The sequence below is a fragment of the Lytechinus variegatus genome, chromosome 5 (assembly GCF_018143015.1).
Source record: "Lytechinus variegatus isolate NC3 chromosome 5, Lvar_3.0, whole genome shotgun sequence".
Taxonomy (NCBI): Eukaryota; Metazoa; Echinodermata; class Echinoidea; order Temnopleuroida; family Toxopneustidae; genus Lytechinus; species Lytechinus variegatus.
In genome coordinates this window covers 17,986,685-18,014,077 of record NC_054744.1, presented here as the reverse complement: position 1 = coordinate 18,014,077, position 27,393 = coordinate 17,986,685, and the positions used below count along the sequence as shown (strand labels likewise).

General features: G+C 36.5%; 2 protein-coding genes across 2 annotated transcripts; one reads left to right on the top strand and one right to left on the bottom strand.

The window, feature by feature from the left end:
* The first annotated feature begins 181 nt into the window (after positions 1 to 181).
* Positions 182 to 25,602, top strand: LOC121414921 (ZP domain-containing protein-like). The gene is made up of 11 exons (XM_041607967.1): positions 182 to 185; positions 974 to 1,006; positions 1,882 to 1,905; positions 3,786 to 3,818; positions 4,429 to 4,464; positions 6,681 to 6,716; positions 10,626 to 10,661; positions 21,760 to 21,786; positions 22,535 to 22,570; positions 24,485 to 24,696; positions 25,210 to 25,602. The coding sequence occupies exons 1-11, from the start codon at positions 182 to 184 to the stop codon at positions 25,600 to 25,602; spliced, it is 870 nt and encodes a 289-aa protein (XP_041463901.1).
* LOC121415618 lies at positions 17,811 to 21,201 on the bottom strand. Its single transcript, XM_041608902.1, has 2 exons — positions 20,380 to 21,201; positions 17,811 to 18,917 (listed from the first exon to the last, which is right to left on the bottom strand). The coding sequence occupies exons 1-2, from the start codon at positions 20,413 to 20,415 to the stop codon at positions 18,147 to 18,149; spliced, it is 807 nt and encodes a 268-aa protein (XP_041464836.1). The 5' UTR covers positions 20,416 to 21,201; the 3' UTR covers positions 17,811 to 18,146.
* Positions 25,603 to 27,393: the final 1,791 nt, after the last annotated feature.

The window sequence follows — 27,393 nt, the reverse complement described above, 5'->3', positions numbered from 1 at the left end:
ACTAAATTGTATTTGCACTAACTAGAAACCGCATCGTAATAATATAGATCGTATAAAATTGTTAATGCAGTTTTTCAAGTTTTATATTAGAAAGGATGAAATTCATGATATGATATCTTTAAAAAAAAGAAATAACAAACATCAAAATGATACAATTTAGGATGTTTATTCAAGATTAATCATGGGTCAATTATAGATGAATACTTTACTCGGAATTTTAATATACAACACATATCAACGTTCGACATTACAAAAAGTGCAATCGTATGCAAATAATAGATTTCTGTATGGAAATGGAAATGTGAAACTGTGAAGTCACTTTTACGGTGTGGACACCTCCACAGTGTGCTTCCTCATAGTGTGTTCATAGAGTGGACGAAATAAGAATGCGATTTCATACTATTTCATTGCTAGAATTTAATGGTTTGAAGATGATATTGAATTTTCATGAAAGGACTTGTCTGTTGTGTCATTGATTATCAAACAGGTCTTCTTCTTTTATCCGAGAGTTTGCATAGAATATGTGCTTCTCAACCAATAAAAATCAAGGAAAGCTGATGGATTGACAATTTGTCATACGGCAAATGTTGATGGAATTGCTTTCCTTTATTCTGTAATATTCTTCACCACCTCTTGAGATTAATACAACAGTGAATTAGCAGCGTTTCTACTCTTATTTTTTTTCTTGGTGGCTTGATTTAACCTCGAGTATGCAAATTAATCTGCGTTGGTAAAGGGCAAAGACGTTATAAATTAAACGTTTGTGCTCAACGCATTAAACAAAAATAATTATTAATTTCTCGCTTTCCCGCATTACAGCTTTTATGAGGCTAGATTGGGCTACATGGTTGATGAAGGCTGCAGTGCATAGCCTAAATGATTATTTTAGGTAACGGATATTTTTTTCATTTTTCAGAACAAAATTGTTCGATAATATCTATCAACACTCGTTTGTTTTGTCTTCTTTTTTTAGATTCTTCAGCTACCGTTAGTACTTCTCCCTCAGGTATGTGCATGTACGCCTGTACTCTCCTTCCCTCCTATTATTATTTTGCATTTCATAAAAGGACCTGTCGGTTGTTTCATCCAAGAGGTCTTGTTTTACACGACAATTACCAAAGGCGCCGTGCCTTCCAACCAATCAAAATCAAGGACAGTAGTCGGATTGGTCACTTTTTCCATCCGGCAAAATAATGTTGATGAAACGCTCTCCTGTGTAATACAGGTTAACAAATAATGAAAAAGCTACATGTACATGCATGTTGTTGTCGTTGTTGTCACTTTTTCTTGGTAGTATGATGTTTAAAAACGCTCTAAATGTTGCGACCCAATGTATTAGTATAGAAGATATTGAGAAATTCAATTTTTGTGCTCAAAACTTCCTCGAAACTTCTTTCTTTCCCTAATGAAGCATTTAAAAGGCTAGATCTCGCCACATCGTTGACAAAGGCTGCAGTGGGTAGTTGAAATAAATTTATACATTTTTTTTTCTATAAAAAGGCATATACATGTATATTTTCAGAACAACTGTAGTAGGGGATAGAGATAAAGAAAAATCTATCATTTCTTGCAAGCTGGATTGATGAAATCTATATAGCTTTTTACGCTTATTTGGCGCTGCTTTCCAATTCTATTTGCATTCAGATCATGTGTAACAACTTTTCCTGACATTGGCGCATTAAGAGCCAAAGAAAGTAATCACAAAAAAACACCCGAAGAAGAGTTGTTGATTTCCATCCATTTGAGCAATGAGTATTTTATCAGCACACATTGAGGTGCATAGTGTCTGAACAATAAGATTTATTAGTAGATAGCATGCATTACAATTATGTAGTTCGTTATCATGGTTACAGTGAATAAATATATTTGTCTATTTTTCAGATGTTCCCGTTGTCACAACTTCAGGTAGGTTTGCACTAATACTCCTTTCATAAACCTATTCTCCAATTAGCCGCCTAAGACTAATGCGGATAATTCAATAAAAAATGCGTTTATAAACTCCTAAAATAATCCGCACTGTTTTTACGAGCGCCCGCCCTGAAAAAAGGAGGATAATCGTCATGGCAACCGCACACATCCCCTCCGATGCGGTTGCGATGGAAAAGGGTGACCTATGTGACCGCTCCATGGCAATTATCCGCATTACTTTCGAAATGCGTTCATAAAGTCAAAATCTGGTCCCGATGCTGCTATTATGCGGATAATTGCAGCATTAAAATAATGCAGATAACTCTGGTCCTCCTCCGATTTTACGACCAAATTCTGCTGCTATTAGCCGCATAATTGGGTTTATGAAAGGGGTATTAGGAATAATGTGAACACAATGTGTTCGCATAGTGACCTTTATGATAAAACGAATAAAGAATTAGTAGCATTTATGCTGCTGTTGTCTTCATGGTAGCGTGATTTAAACGCTTTTTTGTTACGGTCACTTAGGTTCATTTGTGTTGGTAGAAGGCCTATTCAACTCCGGCTGAAATATGTCAATGAAATGTTTCATTTCTCAAGGAGGGATTGAAAAATGTAATAATAAACGATGTAAAACGAGCCCATATATGCCTACTAGTTAGAATTTAAAAACAATGATAATAAAAAACATTCAAATTGAAAGATTCATTTCCATGCACATCTCGGAATTTGATTTATTGCATGACCTAAAACGGATGTGGAAAAAAATATATTTGGGAAACAGGAGGTATTTTGAGGAATAGAATGACCCTCCACCGTCAACACATAAGAAATATCAAATTCTTAATGTAAATAAACACATGTCAATATGTGCAAAAGGAATAACTCAAGAATTTCATGTTATACCTTTATACAAATTAAAAACAGACAATGAAAACGAACGTAAAATAAACGAAAAACATTTCATTGACATATTTCAGCCGGAGTTGAACAGGACTTAACACTATATTATTCATAAAGAATAAAAATGGAAATGGACTAACCATTGATTCTTTTAAGGGGTGTAAATAATAATGAAATATCTTTTGATCATAGCGCTTCAGATTATGACGTAAATTACGTAATGGCGATGACATAATGATTCCGTTTCTACGCAACGAATCTCATCAGCGTATACATGCTTGGTATATGGCGCTAGAGCGCAATTTTTGTATGAATTTGTTGTGAATCAATATTTCACTTTCTGGAGAATTCAAGACGAAACTAGTTAAAGTGGAATATTTGAGAATTCTTTGACTATTCTTCATTTAGTTTGATTATATATATATATATATATATATATATATATATATGTATATATATATTTATATATATATATATATATATATATATATATATATATATATATATTCATTATAATTAACATCATTATTATTGATATTATCATTATCATATTGTCTATTTTTCAGATGTTACATCAGATGCTCCCATTGTCACAACTTCAGGTAGGCTTTCTAAGGAATAATGTTCACAATGTGTTCGCATAGTGAGATGGATACAACAAATAACGAATTAACAGCATTTCTGTTGTGGTTGTTTTTCATGGAATCTTGATTTAAACACCTTTTTGCTACGGTCGCTTAAATTCATTTGAGTTGGTAGAAGATGATTCAGAAATTACACTTTTGTGCTCAACTAATTGAAAAAAAATAACCTGAAGATTTTGGCTATCCAATGAAGCTTTTTCTCGAACCTGACTGGGTCACATCATCGAAAAAGAATGCAGTAGATAGCCGAAAATTTTGTAATACATTATTTAGTGTCAGAGACATGTTGAATGTATCAACACTCGTTTTTTTTCTCTTTTTTTTTACTAGATTCTTCAACTACCAAGAGTTCTTCTCCCCCAGGTAAGTGTATTCCTTAAACGACTGTACGCCTGTATTCCCTTTCCAAGGAGTTAATGTGGGGTTGAAACTTATTAATCGCCGCGTCGGGGATAGGGGCGGCCTCTGAATATTACACATTCATGCCAGCTGTCAAGTTATATAGTACCTACCCCCAGGGTAGGCCACTTTCATTCACGTGTATTACACCAACGTCGACGTTACCGGTATCACGCGCGTGAAACATAGCCCATAACCTCGTGAGTTTAAATGACTGCCAAAAAACAACAACATAAAAATAAAGACGCAATTACATTGTCGAAAAGTTTAGGCTACAGTCACAACCTCTAAAATAAAAAAAACTCGGCGACCAGGCGGCAAGGTTTTAGCCAATTTCGCCCGGTCACCGAGTGGCGGCCGTCTGGGCATTTCATTTATTTATCTAGTTATCATTAAAGTATTAATAAGTTCATATAGAGGACGGGGAATTTAAGAGCAGAATGAAGAGTTTCTACCAAGCCTGAAAATTTGATGTATGTCGACTCAATATTGATTGAAATCACAAGAAAGTAGTCATGATGATTATGTAGGGTATTTCAAGGTAAATAAATATTTTTTGTTGTATATTTTTCAGATGTTACCTCCGATTCTTCCGCTGTCACTACTTCAGGTAGGCTTGCCCTAAAAAAGAACGCAGGTGTTTTCACTAAATAATATTCTGTTCACATTGTGTTCAGAATGGCCCGTATTTTGAAGTCAGGTTTAACTTTAATAGAATGCGGACTAACTCGGTACTAAAAATATTAAAATGTCAATGGTTTCTGTGTTAGAAATATATTGATGACTCAAATTTTGCATGTATAATGTTTTTACTTTGTATATTTTTATCACTTGCAGTGGCGGCACCAAGGGGGGGCATGGGGGGCATTTGCCCCCCCACTCAGAAGCTTTGCCCCCCAGAAATTTTGAGGACTTAAAAGAAAATTATACAGTAATTTGTAAATAAGAAGATGCTGTCGTACTACATATTCAAGCTCAGCTGTGAAGTGCTCTAAAATACCATTTTCTGCTCTTCAAAACTTGAAAATTTTCTCACTTAGTCGCTGTTGGCTTCCTCGCACACTATTAGTTTGTAATAAGTTTATATCGCTTGTTATATATTGCATTAAGGCAGACATTTCAATGTGTGATACACAAGCTAATGTAAGTGTTAAACTACAGTACATGGCGTGTATTCTGTCGTCAGCAATGTTTATTCTTTGGGGGGGGGCGTGGAGGACAAATACTCAAAGTCTGTCCCCTTCCTTGAAATAAATATGCATCTACTCATGTAAAATTTGGATTAAACTCATCGATTTGCTTCATTAACAAATAAGAATGCTTGAACTCTTCGTTCATAATTTGTCACCGTCATGGTTTTTAGTGAAAAAGTAAATAGGCTATGTAAAGATGTGCAATCTGCGATGGGTGTTCTGTCCCCTCCCTCTTAAATTTTCGACCTTTCCACGAGGGGAATGTCTGTATCTATTAGGCTATATTCTCATAACAAGACACCCAACTATAGTATATTTGAAAATAAACTTTACCCTGTGTATTAAAAACTTTCCTGTCTTCGGAAGAAAATTATTAGGCCTATGTATGAAAAAAATAAGATATGAAAAAGAGAACAGAAATTAAATATTGAAGTCTTTTACAATGCGATCATGCATTTTTTCTGATGTGATACAAAAATGTAAAAGTAGAATAGGTCTACGCCTTAAGATTACATATATGTAAATGTTCAGTTCATGATCTAGTTTTGATCAATAACTTTGCTCCATTAAGCATTACCTGATTTTACAAAAATTTCTGTTTATATCAAGTGTAACAAAAAAATGTTTATTGGGGCCACTAAAACTCGCGCTTCGCGCTCGATTTTTCCACACATGCAAAAAAAAATTTTGACTGCCCTTGCCCCCCCAATATTTTCTTTTGCCCCCCATTTGCCCCCCCACTTTGAAAATCCTGGTGCCGCCACTGATCACTAGTATATACATTTTTTGTTTTTTGTCTCGCCTTCATAGCAGAGCGAGACTTAAGGATATTTCTTTAAAAGAAAATGGCTCTGTCCCTATATACTCCCCGATTAAAGCTAAACTTATTCAAAACACAATTTATACATATAAATTAGAGTCAGGATTGCAAAGGATTCTTGAATTTTTCATTTTGTCAAAATTATTGGGCAGGGCAAATCGATATGTTTGCCGCATCCCCGATATTCATCTCCGTCCATGCTCACCTTCCACCTTTATATTCCTGATAATTAGCCCCCCCCCCCATTCTCAAACATTTTGAAAATGTTATTTTTTCTGCTCGGTCACTACGCTACCTCGCATATTATACATATTGCTCATAGGAGGGGAAGGGGGACTAGCTGCATGATCAGTATAAGGCCATCCACAATAGGCCATTTTCATTGCATTGAATATACCAACGTCAATAATTGTTCAAGGTCCCAGATTAACCCCCCCCCCCAAAAAAAAAAAAAAAAAAACGCGCCTGACCTTTTCGCTGTGGAAACATCCACAGTGTGTTCACAAAGTGGACGACGTGAAATCGCGAAGATGATTTTATATTTCACGAAAAACGACTTGTCGGATACTTTATCAAGCAGGACATTTTCTATATTTTTAGGTTGAAAATGATTTGTTAACACTCGTTTAGAAATCACAAGAAAATAGTGAGAAGTTGAAGGTTACCATCCATTTGTGCACTGTGTAATACAATTGAAATTACACATTAAGGTGAACTGTGACACAGCGATAAAATAAATGACCACTAAGCAATCATAACAATAATGTAGTTCTTTAAGGTATAAAATGTTTATATCTTGTTTATTCTGTTCAGATGTTACAACTGATGCTCCCGCTGCCACAACATCAGGTAAGCTTTGCCCTGATATAATGAATAATGTGTTCATAGTGTGTTTGTGGTGAATTCACATTGTTTTCATAGTCATGTTTTCAAAATGTATTTGTACAATGTACGATGTAATTCATGCTGATAAACAGCTCAATCTCACACTGTGAAGATACCTTTTCGCCGTGGATATTTCCACATTGTGCTTGCTCACAGTGTGTTCACAGAGGGGATGACATGAAAACGCGATTTGATACTGTTAGATGATTTTATATTTCATGAAACGGAATTGTCGGATGCCTTATCCAGCAGGTCTTCCTTTTTTTCGACAGTTACCATAGAAACTGGCTTCCCAACCAACCAAAAACGAGGAAAATTGTCAAATTGACAACTTGTCATACCGAAAATATTGATGAAACGCTGTCCTGTGTTTTTGTGTCCTGTGTTTTGTGGTTTATGTTTTATGTTTGGTTTAATGTGCAGATTTTCCATCGGAGCGATTGTCGCCGGTTCTAAAAATAGAAACAAAAAATAAGCCATTGCAGCTGCGATGCATGTGCTGACAAAAACACACCTGATAATGTATGTCACTCGAGACTCCAGCTTACCATAAAAATATCAACCATTTTAGTGAGAATGACACAGCTAAGAAAAAAATGACAATTTTCTTTCCACTAACGCTACCATATCAAGGACGTAGGCTGGACCCTCCCGCTGAAGCAGAGGAGTTCCGACACTGGCAAGCAAAACGAAATTTTCTTCTGCTTTCAACAGCTGATTTTAGTTCCTTCTCAGGTTCCACCTCACCTTCCCATGCTCAAACCAGCCTACGCCCTTGCAAATCATGATTAATGAAGACAGGAATATGTACATTACCTCCAAATGAAGCCTCTATTCAACGCAGTCCATTGCATAGTCCTTGTATTGTCTTTTTTGGAAAGAACCACAGCAATTCAAGAACCTATTAAAAAAACATGAAGAAAAGAAAAGAAATCAGTAAGGTCATAATGACTTTAAAAATTACATACCTATAACACATTCCTCTTCATAATCTGAAACTCTAAAATAAGCATAAAGTGATAACTCTTAACGAAAACTACTACTGCACATCGAGACTTAAACTACCAAAGGGAATGACCATAAGCAAATTCATGATCATTGGAAATATGCAGGTATAAGACAAATTTTCATAATAAATCAATTCAAAATTGCTAGTATCTATGGATTTTTTTCATTTTAAGTTTCTTCCAGACTCTTCATCGATTGTAAAAGTAGTGCCCCATCCCCGAAAAGAGAAAAAAACTTTTTCCCGCCCCCCCAAAAAAAAAAAAATATAAAAAAAAAAAAAATAATGATAAATGAATAAAAAGATGAATAATATGAAGAAAAGTGCACATTTGAACTCTTTCATGCCAAAATGGGGGAAATATTAAGAACTTTTTCCTCGAAAAATCCCCACGGCAGGCCTGTACACTCTTGACCGAAGGCATCATCGAAAGATGTGATTTTTATATCAATTTCACTATAGTACCTGCCTTCGACGTGTGTTTCAGTAACGGTCAAACATGTAACTGCACTTCCCCTCCTCCCGATTTACCCACAAGACCACAACTTTGTGGTAAGTACCGTCAGAATTGTCTAATGAAAAAATCACCTTGTTCATAAAACATTATTGGCCATTTGTTTCAATAAGTATAGGCTTATGATTTTTGTTCGATTGCCCTATTCAATTCGTTTCGTTTCAATTTCCTTGAAACATTATTCAGGGGTTTGGAAATTTCAGAACGGATTCGCCAAATGCAATACCGACCCGTTAAATCATAACTAAATGGCGTTACCAAGAGAAAAGGAAAAGCTATGCACATAACACTACCGTATCAACATAAAGAGATTTTTTTCTTTTTACTTTTTCAAATATGGACATTGAGACGCTGAACAGCATGACTACTGAATGCGCAGATTATTTTGCAAAACATTAAACGGGTAATCTAGACTCATTTCAGTGTAATTTTGAACAGATAACGTAAAATCATACAGGCAAAACATTGAAAACTTCATCGAAATCCGTCAAGAAATAATGCATTTTCGGTGAAACAATGCATCACGTCTTACTCAATATAAAATGAGCAAACTGATGATTTATTTTGTTATACAAATATTATATTCAAATTTTGTCCACCTAAAATTTTAAACATGGATGAACACCTGACTTAACGCATGAAATATTCATTGCTGCAACTTATTTTGCACAAAGAGACATACATTGTAACTTACACACACTTATATAAAAATGAAGATGCAATTTTGTACCACTTATAGACAAGAAAGAATAGCATTTGCCTAATTGTTAGGGAAATAGAAATTTTCCAACATGTTTAGGTGAGCAACGACATTGAATTTAGGTGGGAATGGGAGGGCATTTCATCAACATTTTGTAGTCGTCTTACAAATTTTTGTTTTGATCGAATGTCGGACTAGTATTTTGTTATCTGTCGGAAGAAACGTCCGACAAATCATTTCATGAAGCAATCCCCTGGTGTCGTTTTCGTGTCCTGGTCGTGACGTCTCCGCTCAATAGATACACAGTGAATCTGCGCCTATACCTGAAGTATTCTTCGGATATATATTGCAAAATAATGCATTCGTGAAATTGACCAAATTGTTCCTCATGTCAGGAGCGCATACAGTTCAGCAAAAGTGTTCAGCCAATATATTACGTCCTCAAAACATCTAGACGAGCTCCTGCCGAAATATCATATCTGCGTCCAAATTGTAATGTAGGCCAAAATTTCTTGTTTAATGTTTCTTATTCCAGAGAGACCCTATACTAGATAGTTTTAAAGATTTTACCTAATACAAAATATGTATTATTCAACAAGAAACATAGTTGACTTTTATCTCCGAATTACATGTATATTTTTTTTTTGTAGAACTGTTAGAGAACTGTTTGTTTTGGGAGATTTCAATGCTAAAGTTGGCAAAGGTGAAGTATAGCGAGGTGATGCAAGAAAATTTTGGAATAGGCTCTAGGAATGAGAGGGAAGATCGCCTAATGGAATTTGCATCGAGCATAGGCCTTAAAGTAATGAAATCTTTCTTCAAGAAAAAAGGACTAAAATGGACAAGGCAAAGTCCAAATGGTACCACTAGGAACGGAATTGATTTTATTCTAACAAACAGACTGGACATCATTATAGACGTTTCTATGGTTAATCGCTTTAACGCTGGGAGTGGTGCGAGCTGAAATTGCTGAAATTTGCAGCTTTGGACTATACAGTTTTTACTATATTTATGCGCTGCACTGTTAAAAATACTAGGAATGCATGTACTAGTGATTTTACCAAGACAATCGTAGATTTAGAGGATGTTTACCATTTTGAAAAGAGAAGACACAATGATTTAACAAACCAACCGCATTTATGCAGTGATATGTAACGTACAATTACTAGTTAAATGTAAAACAAAGTAATCTTTGTAAAAATACCAACGTACTATCTTGTTTTTACGTTGATTGGAGTGCATCTCATCGTATAAATTTTGTTCGTATTTGTAAATTCACGGCGATTTTCATGGTAAATGAATGTTAAAATGGTGGTGTGTTGTTTTACAATCATCAAGATTTTTTTTTCATATTTTTCCAGCCCACGGTTATTTAACAGTTCATACTGTTTGTGAGTCCCAGCTACCAGTAATAATTACTGCTTTTTACTGTTTTATTTCTAACAATGTGCCCAATAAGAGCTAAACCAAGAAAATCACAATAATAGTGAGGAGTTAAAGGTTACCGTCCATTTGTGCACCGGATAATACAATTGAAATTACACATTAAGGTGAACTGTGAAACAGCGATAAAATAAATGACCACTAAGTAATCATAACAATAATGTAGTTCTTTAAGGTATAAAATGTTTATATTTTGTTTATTCTGTTCAGATGTTACAACTGATGCTCCCGCTGTCACGACATCAGGTAGGCTTTGCCCTTATGTAAAGAATGGTGTGTTCACAGTGTGTATGTGGTGTATTCACATTGTTTTCACAGTTATCTTTTCAAAATATGTTTGCATAATGTACGTTGTGATTCACACTGGTATACAGCTCAATATCATACTGTGAAAATACCTTTTCACTGTGGATGTTTCCACAGTGTGCTTGCTCACAGAGTGTTCACATAGTGGATGACATGAAAACGCGATTTGACACTGTTAAATGATTTTTTTGTATAGAACAAATGCTTAATGTTTTTCAACCACCACAGTAAAACTTTCATGATAATATCGCAAACCGATTGGTTCTAGATTATTGTTATACTGTATAGGAGCCGCTGATGAACATTAAGGCTGGGTGCTTCCACCATCCACATTTTTTTCCCAAACCGTGTACAAAATTACGTAAATATGACTATTTGACTGTGATATTTTGTATAGCCTCCCTCCCTCCCGACGTCCGGCTTGTTACAACCGATAATGTCGCACCAACGCATAATGTCGCTGCAACGCATAATGTCGCAGTTTGCGACATTATGCCAAGAGCGTCCGACGCATAATGTCGCAGTCAACGCATAATGTCGTAGTTTTCTAACGCATAATGTCACATGTCATGCATGTCGCAACGCATAATGTCGCAGCAAATTGTCAACGCATAATGTCACATGTCGCAACGCATAATGTCACAGCGGTATTTTCTTTAGGACTCGAGCTACAGATAAGATATAAAATATGCTTTCACTTAGTATTTTGAGACACGAGAAAGAGAAAGGAATTATTTGGAAATCAGGATTACTCTTTGTATGGATATTTATCGGTTTATTGCCATTTCGTCTACTGCCTTTTCCCCCACTATCGCATGGTCTGATATCATTTCGACTACTATTAGTTAGTCAACTATCAACATATTCCAATAACCATTTCAACTAATTACCATCTCGTCTAGTAGCCAGTTGGTCTAATAGCCGTTTTTTTATATTATTATTTCATCTAATTGTATTTTTTCAGTTGGTCCAATATCCACCTTGTCCAATATCATTACGTCTATTACCTTTTGGTCTAATAGCCAATTGGTCTAATAACCACTTGGTGTACTCTCATTTTCGTCTATGTTCCATTTGGTTTAACTTCAGTTAGTTCGCTATCACTTTGTCTAAACCCATTTCTGCTAACAATCATTTGGTATCATTGCCATGGGTCCAATCACCAATAGGTCCAATTACCCGTTCTAGGACAATTACCCCCCCCCGGACGATCACCCTTCCGGACAACTACCCCCTGACAATTTTACCCCCTGAGGACAATTACCCCCCCCCCCCGACAATTACCCCCAAGGACAATTAACACCGGAAAATTACCCCCTGAGGACAATTACCCCCCGGACAATTACCCCCGAAAAATTATCATCGAGAACAATTTTTCCCCAGACAACTACCCCCGAGGACAATTATCCCCTGAGGACAATTAGCCCCGGACAACTACCCCTGGACAACTACCCCCTAGAACAATTACCCCCCGGACAACTACCCGCCGGACAATTAATTACCTCCTGGACAACTATTCTAAATATATTGAAACCTGTGCCACCGACTAAGACTCACGAATGGTTCACGCCCGGGGGGGGGGGGGGGGGCACTCAGTATATAATGCAAAGTGGCCGGGTATGTGCCGCGGAGGGGACCCCCATTTTTACACTCAAATTTCAGTTCCAAGGCATAGCATCTTTATCTGGTTGAGAAAAAGAACCAAGAAAGCCGCTCCATAGCAAAGCATTTTCTTCTTATCGAGAAAAAAGAAGAAAGAAATCCGCTCCAAAACTTGGCATATTTTTCGTTACGCCGTTCCGGTCGCATTGATCTGCTACAATGAGCTGCAATTTTGGTGAAATGCGGCCGCAGAGCGCTGTCCGACCATCGCCTCTGCGCGAGCGCACCCGGTGGCCGTGCCGCCGGGCTAGCTGCATCATGCACGCATGCCCCTTGCACGCATGCCCGTTCCATAGGGATGCATACGCACTCACACGCTGGCGATCCGTTCCAAGGACCCCGTTTTTTTGTCTCGCCCGCGGCACACCCCTACCACTTTTTTTGTCGAGTGCCCCCCCCCCCGGGTGGTCACGCTTGATTCTAACATCGATGCCGGAGAGAAGGTGGGGGGATTTTCCGGGGGTAACTGTCTGGGGAATCATTGTCCTCGGGAGCAATTGCTGGGGGGTAATTGTTCGGGGCTAATTGTCTGATGGGGAATAGTTTTCAAGGGGGTAATTGTCCGGGGGGTAATTGTCCTCGGGGGCTAATTGTCAGGGGGTAGTTGTCCGGAAGGTGATTGTCGGGTGGGGGGGGGTGTAATTGTCCTAGAACAGGTGATCGGACCTATTGGTGATTGGACCCATGGCAACGATGCCAAATGATTGTTAGTAGAAATGGATTTAGACGAAGTGATAGCGAACCAACTGAAGTTAGACCAAATGGAACATGGACGAAAATGAGAGTACACAAAGTGGTTATTAGACCAATTGGCTATTAGACCAAAAGGTAATAGACGTAATGATATTGGACAAGGTGGATATTGGACCAATTGAAAAAATACAATTAGATGAAATAATATGAAAAAACGGCTATTAGACGAGATGGTAATTAGACGAAATGGTTATTGGACTATGTTGATAGTTGACTAACTAATAGTAGTCGAAATGATATCAGACCATGCGATAGTGGGGAAAAGGCAGTAGATGAAATGGCAATAAACCGATAAATATACATACAAAGAGTTAACCTGATTCCAAATAATTCCTTTCTCTTTCTCGTGTCTCAAAATACGAGGTGAAAGCATATTTTATATCTTATCTGTAGCTTATCCTGTAGATGTGGCGTGTGATACGTCAAACAAAACCCAAGTATCAGACCGAGTCTTGACTATAATGTTGATGAGACTGACTGGTTCAATCTGCAATTTAATAACAAATTAAACAAAACTTGTATAAGCTAAATTGACATGTCATGACACATATAACTATAAGTAATGGCTACTAATCTCCAAACAACCAAGAATGACCTTGACAAGTTTCAAGGTCACATCAAGTATAAGCATACTGATTACTGTAAATGTTATGTATTGATTATTGTATTGATTATTATATTTTGTACCCTAAATTAATCTGTAAAACTGTTTTCATAATGAAAGAAATCAACTAATATTCAAATGCGTATCCGTTTACTTATTTATGTTTGCATGGCTTATTACAATGAAGACATCACGTGCCCGAAGGCGGCAAATTCAAGTTACATACACAACTAGGTACGCCACGTACGCTTCCTATTACACAATGCATACACGTACACGTACGGCGTTTTATTAGAACAAATTCACTAAGCTTACATAACTTTGTCATATAAATTCGTAATAAATTAAACCACATTTCAACATGACAATTGGCTTATCTGATAATGTAACTAATAAACTTCAAAATAAACAAAAACAATACTTACATCATTGGGCTTGTATCACAAAAATTAGGGAAATTAACAATAAACTGATAGGCGACAGGCTTTCCATGACTGCAAAAATCAATGCGCCCTCAGTCGGTGAATACAAATCTAAATAAAAATCGATTTACAAGATAAAGCAGAACAGTATCAAAAGAAATTAGAAATTACTAAAAACCTTATCCTGTACACGACATCCCGGCCCCCTTAAATGAGAAGCCTTTCTGAGCATTTAACTATTCATTCCTTTACGAAATCAAAATTACATAAAAACTCTCTATGTTCATCATGAATTCTTATATTAACAATTTTTTTTTGTAACTAACAACCTTTACCTTTGAAATGTTCTTTTATCAAAACCAAAATTCACAACTTCAGTTGATTAACTAGGCCTTAACCTATCTTAAGTATTTTATGTTTTCACAATGAAGAAACATTTTTAAACAAACTGCATTAACTAGCCAAAATCCTTTGGCATTAATAAGATAAGGACAGATGAAAATTATTAAATCCAAAATAGCTATAAGTACACTGCAATGACTGCAACATTCTTCTTAACGTCACCATGACAACAACACCAAGTTCAGAGCCTCCAACTTTCCTTGCCTGAAGAAGCATCATTTTGGTAAACATTTGACACAAAAGAAACTGATTCCTAACTATAATTCCATACACCAGGAATGACACTGAAAATGTTTAATCAAAACGACGTCTTCATTCTGGCTTAGAAAAAAGACATCTGTGACACTATGAGAAAATTACTATAATATGCGAAACATGCAATCAGAAAAACTAGCTGTTTCTCAACACATCAATTTTTTTGCATAATACAAATGTAAACTCCGACTTAAACTTCTCACGAAGAGTTGAACTCTTGACATTTTCCTTTTACACAATACAAAAGACAAACTGTTCTACGAACGCCTTAACAAGAGCATATAACATTCAATACATTTCTAAAGTTCTGCTTCATAATAAATTTGCATTTCTTTCATTCATCACATCAAATTGACAGTACTGAAGTTTCTAAACCATCATTTGAATAGCAAATCATTATATAATAACTCACAATTGTCTTTTCTCTTTTAATAAAACTAATCTGCATAAACTTTGCCTAGCATGACATATTAATTCTCTCACTAACGAAAATAATCCTGAATTTCTATAACAATCCTTTTTTTGGCAATTTCTTCTTCCACCACATTCAACTTTAGTATAGTGACCTAACACAAATACAAATGTATACATGTTTTGACTGCAGCTCAAATCCTGTCAAATCAAATTTACAATTCACACTGGAAATTATAAATTTTCTAAATTTACATAACCCATATAAACTTTGTCACATCTTTAATGTCAACTGAGCAAATTTCTTGAAAAATGACAACATGCACATTTTTTTTTTCAAATGCATGAATAAACATGAATATTCTGGCAGATAAGTCCACATGTGTTGATACACAACCTTCTTAATCAGTTTATAAGTTCAAGTCTATTTCTTGTAAATGATTCAACGTTAGTTCTTGTCTCAGTTCAGTTTTCAGTTATCAAATATCAGTACTGGTAAGACTACTGTTGATACGCTGACCGCGTTAAGGTCCAGTTAAATCCAGCTCACAAGCTTATCAATCTCGCTCTAATCTCCTCGTGATGATATACATTATCATATTTTGACACATGTCGTAATCACTGTTGACATCATGATATTAAATTTTCGTAGACATATAGTAATGCTTTCACGAAACAGGATCCATATGATTTCATAATTTGACGATTATTAATGACTTCACAATGCTCATATCGCGATAAGTTCAAAGATCACTGCACAGGATTATCAAAATTGATATTATCCAAAGACAATCGTTGATCCAGTTATCATAAATTGCATATATTTTACAAGTTTCTCTATCTGCGATCAATTAGGTCCTGACCTAGCGCTCTAAATTAGCACAATGAATAATTTATTTCCAGAATAATGTTCAATATTGACATAGTAGAAATAATGATACTAGACTTTGTTTGGATTTGCCGCGGTTGACGCCTTTCTTGCCTAGAAAGCCTGGATAAATCTTCCAAGCAGTCACAAAATAAGTGAAGTTTCCATTGGCATCAATCACAAGGCGACTAATTTGTAGATTGCGATGCGAAGGTTTCAACGTTTCGAATTTACACATGAGGTAAGTAATTCTCTTGACTAGTATTTAAAGTCCGCTAAAGGTTGCATTTAACTCTGAGTCATCTTCGAGACATCTGGTCTGTTACTTCTGGAAGTAGCTGTAGCCTCCTGTCCAACAGAAGTAAGAGCTTCGAATTCACATCTTCATCATCATAGACCTGTGTTGATTCTCTTGTTGAAGGCCTGCTACTAACGATGCCTGGAATCTTGGAGAAAAGCTCTATCAGACCTTCATCCTTTTCAGGAGCTGCATCAAGAACATCCTTAGCATATGATTCCTCCAGCAAAAACTTCATCTCCTCCCTGTAGTTAGGATGCACATGTAGACAGTCATCCTTATCCAGTCGAGTCTTCATGGAGTCTTGTCTGCTTGTCACTTGAGGATAATTTGGCAGATCCTGAGTTAGGGTGGGAGATGGAAGTTGGCAATCATCATCTCGATCAACTCCACCTTGCTTATAAGTTTGTTGAGGTTCGACTCTCAGCGGCAGGTCTCCTGTAGCAGAAACGAAGTTAGATGAAGCTTGATGATTCAGAAGACTTCTTTCATTTCCTAGTGGTCCATTTAACGTCCACCCAAGTGCTGTCCTGATGGCATAAACTTCACCTGGAGCACCTGCTCTGATTTCCAGTGGTATCAGAGCTTCGGGCATATCCTGTCCGATAAGTAAAGATACCTCCTTTCCTGTTGTCACTTGGAGATCAATACCAAAAAGATGTTGATATCTGGAGATCTCTTCTTCAGTGGCCATGTTCACTGTACTGATATTCAGGCTTGAACGTGCAAGGAACTCAGCATCTATCTTCTTGCTTGATGTACCAGAAGACCCTTTCACACTCAGCTTCACCTCTTCGCATTCCATGGTGTGGTTAGGAGCTTCTAGTGTAGATACTGATACGATCTTCTTTCGTCCCTTTGTCTGGATCTTCTCTGCTATTTCCTTCAGACAAAATGAGTTTGTGGAACCAGAATCCAGCAAAGCAAAAGTCTCAATAGTTCCTCCTACTTCACCTGGGACACTAACAGTGACCGGTACTATCGGAAGAGCGATTCTGCTAACTCCGGCCCCCATGGCGCCACAGCTGGCATGGGATGATACATCGCTGTCAGTTTGAGTAGACGCGTCACTTGCACTGAGAAGTGTAGGGCGCTGTGGAGATGTCATCCTTCTCCCAGTATGGAGAAACTTTGTATGTCTTTGATCGCATCCTCTAACAGAGCAGGTTCTGTTGATGTTGCATCCAGAAGAAATATGGCCAGGTAAGAGGCAATTGAAACATAATCTGTTCTTGAAGGCAAAATCAAAGCGGTCATCAGGATTCATGTTTTTGAAGTCCTGGCAGCCAAAAAGATCATGGCTTGCATTACACATAATGCAGTTCTGAGTTGATGGATTGGCTGAAGTGGTAAATACGCTCACCTGACCTCTACCTGACATGGTTCTTACTTTGTCAGTACTTCCACTCTTTGGTCCTCCAGTAAGAAGTGCACCAAATACAGGATCATTGAGCTCATCTGCTGCATCAGTGATAAAGTCAACTGCATCTTGGATGGTAGGCTGTCTTCCAACATCTCTGATGGATTTAACATGACGTACCCAGCGGCTCTTCAGGTGGAATGGCAAACGTTCAATGATCTTTACCAATACACTCCTACAGCTTAACTCTCGGAGCATTCCTATTGCCATCAGGGTTTCTCCACAAGTCTTAAGCTGATCAGCGAAATCCCTCAGTTGTTTTGGATCATTTTGTATGACTGGTCCTTCTGTGATCTTCGTGATCCAGGCATCACAGATCTTGAAGGCATTTCAAAATCGATCAGTCAGTAGCGTTCTTGCATGTAAGTATCCATCATCTGGATGCATCATTAGACAACAATGGATGATGTCTTTGGCAGCTCCACTACAAAGATGATATAACTTGAGTAGCTTGGTGTTATTGTTCAATGAAGAACTACCAATGACGCTGTCAAACGACCGCATGAATTCATAAAAATTCAAAGGGTTACCATCAAAGGACATAATGTTGGCAGTGGAAATGGTGATAGCTTCCAACAGCTGCTGATGTTGTTTCTGTCCTTGCTGTAAGTGATGGAAAATGTCAGAATGCATCTTACCCATCATCTTATCACTTTCACTGGTTGAAGAATTGTCACATGTTGGTGTCTTAACCGGCATTGTTGAATTGCCCTTGGAAGGTTCAAGCTTACAAGATTCTTCAGTCTTGTCCTGTTCTAAAGGATCAGTCTTTCCTTTGACCTGGACATCTGACTGTGTACCCTTATAAACAGCTTCTTCTGCCTCTGCTACCTTCAATTTCATTTTAAGAAGAAGTTCAGCTTTCCTTTGTTTTAACTTGATTTCCTCAAGCTCAAGCTCTTGTTGCTCTTGCAGAGCCATGACTTCTGCTTCTAAGGCAGCTCTCCTAGCCCTAGCTCGAAGTCTCCAACTAGCTGACGTGGTACTACTACTACTCCTCTGACTCACAGAGTCTTCGGGCCTGATGTCGTCTCTGTTAATTAAATCATTGTGCATCTTGACACTGTCCATCTTTACAGAATCCTCCGACTTACTATTGACCTTAAACAGTGGCGTAGACAGGTCCTTAGACCTGGGGGGATGATCCCTAGCTGGGTCATATATATATATATTAATATATAGGGCATCCAGTAATAAACAAGCTTCCTTGCACATGTTTCATGGCAGTAATCTTTTGTTTGATTAATGACAATGAGTAAAGATGATCATAAGAGAAATGTCATTTGTCGGATGTCTAGTTATCATCTTGGTCATGACAGTCCTGCTAAACATGATCTAGAATAACTAGTATTCCTTATTTTACTAGTATAGTAGTATACTCTTTTAAAAGTAGCGATATTGTTAATGATCAAACGAATGAATCAACAACTAAAGGAATAAACAGCCAAATAACTAAAAAAATATCAATTACAATTATAGTAATAGGGGTAAAATAAAAAAAGCTCAACATTATATTTCTTATCCACGTGCAGATATGCGGACACTAAAATGATAAGCACACTGTTTAAAATTACCATGATTACAAAGGCTTGATTGAATTAAGTATGGAAATGAAATAAACCTCACCGGGTTGTCGGAAGTAAACTGTATAGATAATTTTTATCGCGTAAATGCGCGAGATGATTATGTTTTTTGTCAAAGGTCCGACAATGAACACGCTGAGGGTCGAGTTAGGCTTGTTCTGTGATCTTAGACCATAAATTAATCTTATCCATGGATTGATTCAATCTGCCTTCGTGAATTAAGGCATGTCTATATATTGGATGATTCTACCTTCTTTGAAAAGCGCAAAGTACTCTGAAAAAAATTAGTGAAATAGTTCACTCTTTAAGGAGTGAATATATGAAAGAGTGAATATTGAGTGAAAAAACCCTCGGATATCACTGAGGCCATCCAAAATTTGCACTTTCATTCCAAAATCATTCATTTACTAATTCGCTCCTTAGGGACTGAAAATTTTCACCTTTCCTTTGCAAAGTAGGGGTTGAAGACATGGCCAGCAGGGAAAAGGGTCAGTGTATGTGAATAGGTAATTTCTTATTAATTCGTTTGAACAGTGTTAATGTGTTATGAAAGCAATTGCTCTGAAAGGGAGTGATTAAGCGACACTTTCTTAAATCTGTAATGAAATATTTTGAACTTATCTCCTTTGCAAATACATAATTATTATAAGGAAATGTACTTGGTGAAACTCTGAGTAACGATCCTTAAATGTATATGACGACGCAAGACAGTTGTTATTACTTAAAACTTGCAAGTTGTAAATGCATATAAGATGATTGACTCTGAATAAAAGTCCAATTTTGATCATGATTGTCATTGCTGTACGTTATGATTATTACTGCTATTATTATTGATTGATTTTAACAAGCATTCATTGCTTTATTACTGTATAGTTTTGCTTCTTCCCCCACAGAAACCTGGGGGGGGATGATTGTACACACCATCCCCCCCACCTAAAATTCTGGGGGGATGCATCCCCCCCGCTATCTACGCCCCTGACCTTAAAGGTGACTTCTTCATCTGTGCTGCCTTCCATTGCAGTGACGTACTTGAAGGAGGATGACACTGAAGACACTCAAGCTGATATTGAACTGTAGATGTGGCGTGTGATACGTCAAACAAAACCCAAGTATCAGACCGAGTCTTTACTATAATGTTGATGAGACTGACTGGTTCAATCTGCAATTTAATAACAAATTAAACAAAACTTGTATAAGCTAAATTGACATGTCATGACACATATAACTATAAGTAATGGCTACTGATTTCCAAACAACAACCAAGAATGACCTTGACAAGTTTCAAGGTCACATCAAGTATAAGCATACTGATTACTGTAAATGTTATGTATTGATTATTGTATTGATTATTATATTTTGTACCCTAAATTAATCCTTTCTGTAAAACTGTTTTCATAATAAAAGAAATCAACTACTATTCAAATGCGTATCCGTTTACTTATTTATGTTTGCATGGCTTATTACAATGAAGACATCACGTGCCCGAAGGCGCCAAATTCAAGTTACATACACAACTAGGTACGCCACGTACGCTTCCTATTACACAATGCATACACGTACACGTACGGCGTTTTAATTAGAACAAATTCACTAAGCTTACATAACTTTGTCATATCAATTCGTAATAAATTAAACCACATTTCAACATGACAATTGGCTTATCTGATAATGTAACTAATAAACTTTAAAATAAACAAAAACAATACATCATTGGGCTTGTATCACAAAGATTAGGGAAATTAACAACTAAACTGATAGGCGACATTCTTTCCATGACTACAAAAATCAAATGCGCCCTCAGTTGGTGAATACAAATCTAAATAAAAATCGATTTACAAGATAAAACAAAACAGTATCAAAAGAAACTAGAAATTACTAAAAACCTCATCCTATACACGACAATGGCAATAAACCGAAAAATATACATACAAAGAGTTATCCTGATTTCCAAATAATTCCTTTCTCTTTCTCGTGTCTCAAAATACGAAGTGAAACCATATTTTATATCTTATCTGTAGCTCGAGTCCTAAAGAAAATACCGCTGTGACATTATGCGTTTGACAATTTGCTGCGACATTATGCGTTGCGACATGTGACATTATGAGTTAGAAAACTACGACATTATGCGTTGACTGCGACATTATGCGTCGGACGCTCTTGGCATAATGCGACATTATGTGTTGCTGCGACATTATGCGTTGGTGCGACATTATCGGTTGTAACACGGCTTAGCCACCCAACTTTATAACTCTTTCACGGCCCCTGACGTGAAACTTGCAAAAAATGAATTCCTTGCAATTACGTGTTTGTTGTTTTAAGGCAAATTTAAGTCTCCTTTTCATTTTATTTTTCAAAATCAGAATCTACAACTGCTCACCAAGATCCAGGTAAGAGCATGTCGTATGCAAAAAAAAGGAAGAAAGAATTGATTGACAGTTGAATATTTGTGAAACAAAGAGAATAGTCTTGTTGATAGTATATCAATGAAATAATATTTCTGCCATGCAGGTATCCATTTTCTTTACTTGGAAGAAGTGAAGTATAATGTTGCTTTAATAATTTCCTTCAGAATAAAGTGACTCCCACATTACAATTTGAATTTATACCCATTTAATCGGATTATTAACCGAAAATTATTATCGCGATAATATATTTCAAATCAATTAGGGTGTACAATTTACTAAATTTACATTTTCCTTCGTCAATCCAAGTTTCGATGGGACTAGCCACTGCACAGCGAAAACTGTGGTGTTAACCGATGTACATAGATGACCACACCAGTTATTTACACCGGTGTTAAATGGACAGTGTTATTTTAACACCTATTAGTGTTATTACAATACCTTTGGTTGCTACATGTACACTTAATGGTGTTATCTTCAATGTGTAGAGGAGAGACCTGCGGGTCATAGTGATTCAGTTCTCTTTTCGCCTCCTAGGCACAGGTGACGCCAAACAAATAATAATGAATAGTAATTTTAACAAATCATGGTGTGATCCTTTACTAACACCATCTTGTGTCAGTTTTTACACCACCATTTTTGGATAGGGGATTTCGGAAATGGAAATATTGAAATTTCACAATTTTCTAACCCTTTGTCATTATTGATTAATACAAAATATATATTTTTACAGATGTTACAACGGATAGCCAAGTTGTCCCAACTACAGGTAAATGGTGCAATTCCTAAATTCATCATGTACATGCACATTTACCACTCCTACCTTCCTAACCCATCATGCCCATTGTTATAAATTATTTACGAACAATTGTAAGAAGACATTACATTCATTCATTCATTTAATTATTTTTTTCTCGCATTATAAGAATATTTCAGAATGTCTCAGTAAAGCAGTTAAGGCATAATTCTAAAACAAGAGCACTATTATTGCATGTTATTGTGACCTTCTAGTGGACTATATTGTCTGAAACAATGATTAGTAACAAATTGTAATTTGTATAATATCTTATGTGATAAATGCTGTATTATATTCAAAATGGCTGTCATATACCCCTTATTCTGTGTACAACATATAAAAGCGGACAAACACAACATATGATTTTTTTACTATAAAATGCCAATACTTGCGAAATATTGTTTTAACAATGTCTAACAACATGATTTCTAACGAGACATGTCATTTTTGTTGCCATTTTGGCAATAATGTATTTTGGCATTAAAAATTGCTGTCATAGGCCCTATCTGTATTACATGTATGAACAAAGCGAATGAAAAATTATCACAAGAGTAAGAACAATAAAATGAATGTAATTGAAATTAACGAGTAAAAAATTGTCTGAAAACATGTTTTCTAGCGAAACATAATTTCCTTTGCCATGCATGAGATAAATGCTGTATTGTGAAATTCAAAATGACCCCTGTGGGCCCTTCAGTCATTCTCAATTACTTTTTTGAAGTTCCACATTATTTTGTTGTTCAGAATCTGTACTGCTGCACTAGCGCTAACGAGCGAAATATTGCTGATGGGCCCCTAGTGGGCTCGAGGGGGCGGAGCCCCTTGAAGCTTTGGAATATGAGGCTTTTTAAATGGCCAATACAGGATCTAATTGATATCAATACAAGAAACACAAATGCAAACAAATTACAAAATTTATTTTTTTTCAAATGATAAGTGACTTTTCACGACATACCAGAGATACCGCTAGTTAAAGAGGACAAGCACACTTCACAGCAGGCAATTGTGCACATCATTTCTTCACAACCTTGGATTTTAAATAATTGGCTTCGGGAATAAAGTTTCCGATTTTAAATATGTCTAAAACACCTTACTTCTGTGAACATTATTTGATGGTTAAAAATTACCCGACTTACTTTTCGTGATGCCACACTATCTAGTTAAGAACTTTATTTTATATCTGTATATATGTCACCACATTTTCCGATATGATGGCTTGTCAAGTATAGGAGTGATAAATTATGGATTTATTGTCATCATTTCAAATTCTGCATCTGAACAATTCCATCAATTTTCAATCTATAATTTGGAAATGCGAAAATGCGAAAACGTGATAGCTATTCGACAAACGGGGCTATCAGATCACTTGTGATTATAGAGATAATTTGTATACCTCTATCGTAATGCACATACTATTTACAGTCGCACATGAATCCATACACCAAGCATATAAAACTTATAACGTTTGAATAGATCAAAACAAAATCAATAAAGACTTTAAGTTTATATTATCACTGACTCGTTTTTCCCTTTGTGTAACATTATTGTGTAAACATCAATTCTACATACATATTTTTCCCATTTTTTTTCATACCGGCTCCCGTGCGCCACTCTGCAAGGCTCGGTGCGCTATTGGTGAATCCCTGCCTGATCAAAATCTGTTATTTTTTCTGTACTTTTTTATAGCACGTATATCATTAATATATTATGACTATTACTTTATTAGTAAAATATCATCATCATTACCTCTACCACCATCATCATTATCATCATGTAATCAACATTATTTGTGCCATTATTTCGACATTATCACTGTTATCAACATCAATATTCATTTCATATTACAAAATAGTCATCATTAGATCATCTTGTTTTATACATTCACAGATGGCACAGAAGTAATCACCCTGAACTGCACGGCCACTCAAATGATTGTAAACATCCCAGTTTCATTACTAGAGCCTGGGGTGGTTAAAGCAAAAGACATTTGCTTTCAGAACGCCACTGACATGACTGATGACTGCTGTGGGTTGAGGGCTGACGATTCGGAAATTATAAAACTGGAAACTGATCTTACTGGATGCGGAACAACAATGGAGGTATTTGTTTGGCCATTTCTTTATCGTTTTACTTTGAGGGGATTGCCTTTTTTCCTCTTCATTTTGCCTTGTAGTCAAAATGACAGTGCATCAGGTAGGCTTCGGGCCCTGATCTGTGGTTTTGCCTCCTTGATTTATATGCATTTTACATCATATAGGAACCCCACTTTAAAAAACATGATGATAACGTGACCTGACCAGTTTGTTAAAGACAGACATTTTTATAAATGTTGAAAATGTAATGTCTTACAAGTCAGTTATCAGTTATGAGATGCGTTGAATTGTGGAGGGTAGCTGCAAAATTAGTAAATTTGGGTTTGAAGGTTCCCTTCTGTATATGGAATTCATTAAATATGGGTGTACGAGGGTGTGCTCGGTGTGTGTGTGTGAGGGTGTGTTTGTGCTCGTTTCAATCGGCGTATTTTTATTTCTCTCATTCCTCCTTATTCCAATTTCTTCATCTTTCTTAGTATCATCTTGTAAATATCATCTGTCTCTCCCGTTGCCTTATAGGAACTCAATGCCACCGAGCTGTACAGCAACAAGATCACGACCAAAGAAAGCGAGCTTATTAGCCGCCAATATGCCGTCGATATCACTATTGATTGCTCATACGGCAGGAATCAACAAGTCGGAAATATAAAATACCAACTTAATGACTACAACGTCAACAAGGATCTTAACGAAGGTGGAGAGTATGACTTTTCCTTCGATATCTATGAAGACGAAGAGTACACAGAAGCCGTTGACTATCCAGTTAAAATCGGTCTCAACGAGGATTTGTACTTTGCAGCATCTGTTGACTCCCTGGGCCAATCACTTGATCTTTCGATTCAGTCCTGTAGGGCCACGCCAACGTCGAACTACGACTCTGGTAATAAATACGAATTCATCAAGGACGGGTAAGAATTATTTTTTTACTGCAACATGAGGAACTGATTAATGATCTAACTAAGCTTTCCTTATCCAACAGCAATGCATTTGTCGATCACTGGATAAATCAGGTATTTGTAGGCCTACTTGTCGAAGAAGTGGGGAATTGCTTGAATTTCGTTGAAACAAAACATAATAAAAATAAATATAATCATAATAATATAAACATTTATAGAGCGTAGAAACTATTCCATAAAGTTAATATTCTACTGCGCTTTATTGGACTCCCAAAATGCTTGTTATTAAATAAATACATGTGTTTTGAGCATTCATTAAAGGTCAAGTCCACCTCAGAAAAATGTTGATTTGAATCAATAGAGAAAAATCAGACAAGCACAATGCTGAAAATTTCATCAAAATTGGATGAAAAATAAGAAAGTTATGACATTTCAAACTTTCGCTTATTTTCAGTGAAATAGTTATATGAACGAGCCAGTTACATCCAAATGAGAGAGTCGATGATGTCACTCACTATTTCTTTTGTTTTTTATTGTTTGAATTATACAATATTTCAATTTTTACGAATTTGACGATTAGGACCTCCTTGCCTGAAGCACAAAATGTTAAAATAATGGAATTCCACGTGTTCAGGGAGGAATGAAACTTCATTTCACATGACAATGATGAGAAAATAAAAATATTTCATATTTCATATAATAAAATACAAAAGAAATAGTGAGTGTGTGATGTCATCAACTCTCTCATTTGGATGTAACTGGCTCGTTCATATAACTATTTTGTTAGTGAAAATACGCGAAATTTTAAAATGCCATAACTTTCTTATTTTACATCCGATTTTGATGAAATTTTTGGTGTTATGCTTGTTGAATTTTTCTCTTTTTATTCAAATCAAGTTTTAGTAGGGGTAGACTTGTCCTTTAAGGTTGTTAATGGATGGTGGTTTCATACCTTCCAGGGGGAAACTATTCGAGAGCTTGGGGCTACACAAGCAAATGCTCGATCAACTAGCGTTACTTTTGTGATGGAATCTGTAAGGCAGAGGATCCATTGAACTGTGCAAATTGCGACCATGATTACTGGTTTTATACCTCAAATATTCTGTACTTTAGCCAGGTGCTTGACCAAGAAGTGCTTTGTATACGAAAGACTTTGAATGCTATTCTCTGCCGTATTGGTAACCAATGTAGGTTTCTTAGCATTGGCGTGATGCGTGCATATTTTGTACAACCAAAAAGCTTTGCGCAGGTGTTTTGCACTCTCTGCAATTTCAATAATTGAGAGTCAGGGATCCCATACAGTAGTAGACTATTACAGTAATCCGATTTGCAAATGATGCATGCATGAACAATATTTTTTTGCAACATCCATACATATTTTCGGATACGACGAATGTTATAGACCGTGTAATATGCCGATTTACAAACAGTAGTGATGTGTTTCTTTCATATGCAACTCTGTATCAAACTGTACACCAATTAAGATTCCTAGCACTAACAGATTGTTGTATCAGAGAGTCTCCAACTGAAACACTATTAAGTTTGGACGTTTGTTAAGCTGCGCCAATTATCATCAATTCAGTTTGACTATCATTTAGCATGAGTCTATTCCGAAGCATCCATCCACGTACATAGTCAATACATGTTTATAGAAGTGATACAGTTTGTTCTTGAGCATGCTCAGTGGGACTGAATGATACACAAGGGCGGAAATCTCTCCCCAAAGGTAGGGGCCAGGGGCTGGAAAATTTGACCCAAAAAAGGTTATTACCCCAAATGTAAGGTCCGAACGTCCGAAATTCATGTT

Coding starts and splice junctions, on each gene's coding strand:
- LOC121414921 (XM_041607967.1), top strand. Junction 21,787..22,534: donor AACTGCTCACCAAGATCCAG/GTAAGAGCATGT, acceptor ATATTTTTACAG/ATGTTACAACGGATAGCCAA. Junction 22,571..24,484: donor CCAAGTTGTCCCAACTACAG/GTAAATGGTGCA, acceptor ATACATTCACAG/ATGGCACAGAAGTAATCACC.
- LOC121415618 (XM_041608902.1), bottom strand. CDS start 20,415: ATGGAAGGCAGCACAGATGAAGAAGTCACCTTTAAG. Junction 18,918..20,379: donor ATGAAGAAGTCACCTTTAAG/GTCAGGGGCGTA, acceptor CCACTGTTTAAG/GTCAATAGTAAGTCGGAGGA.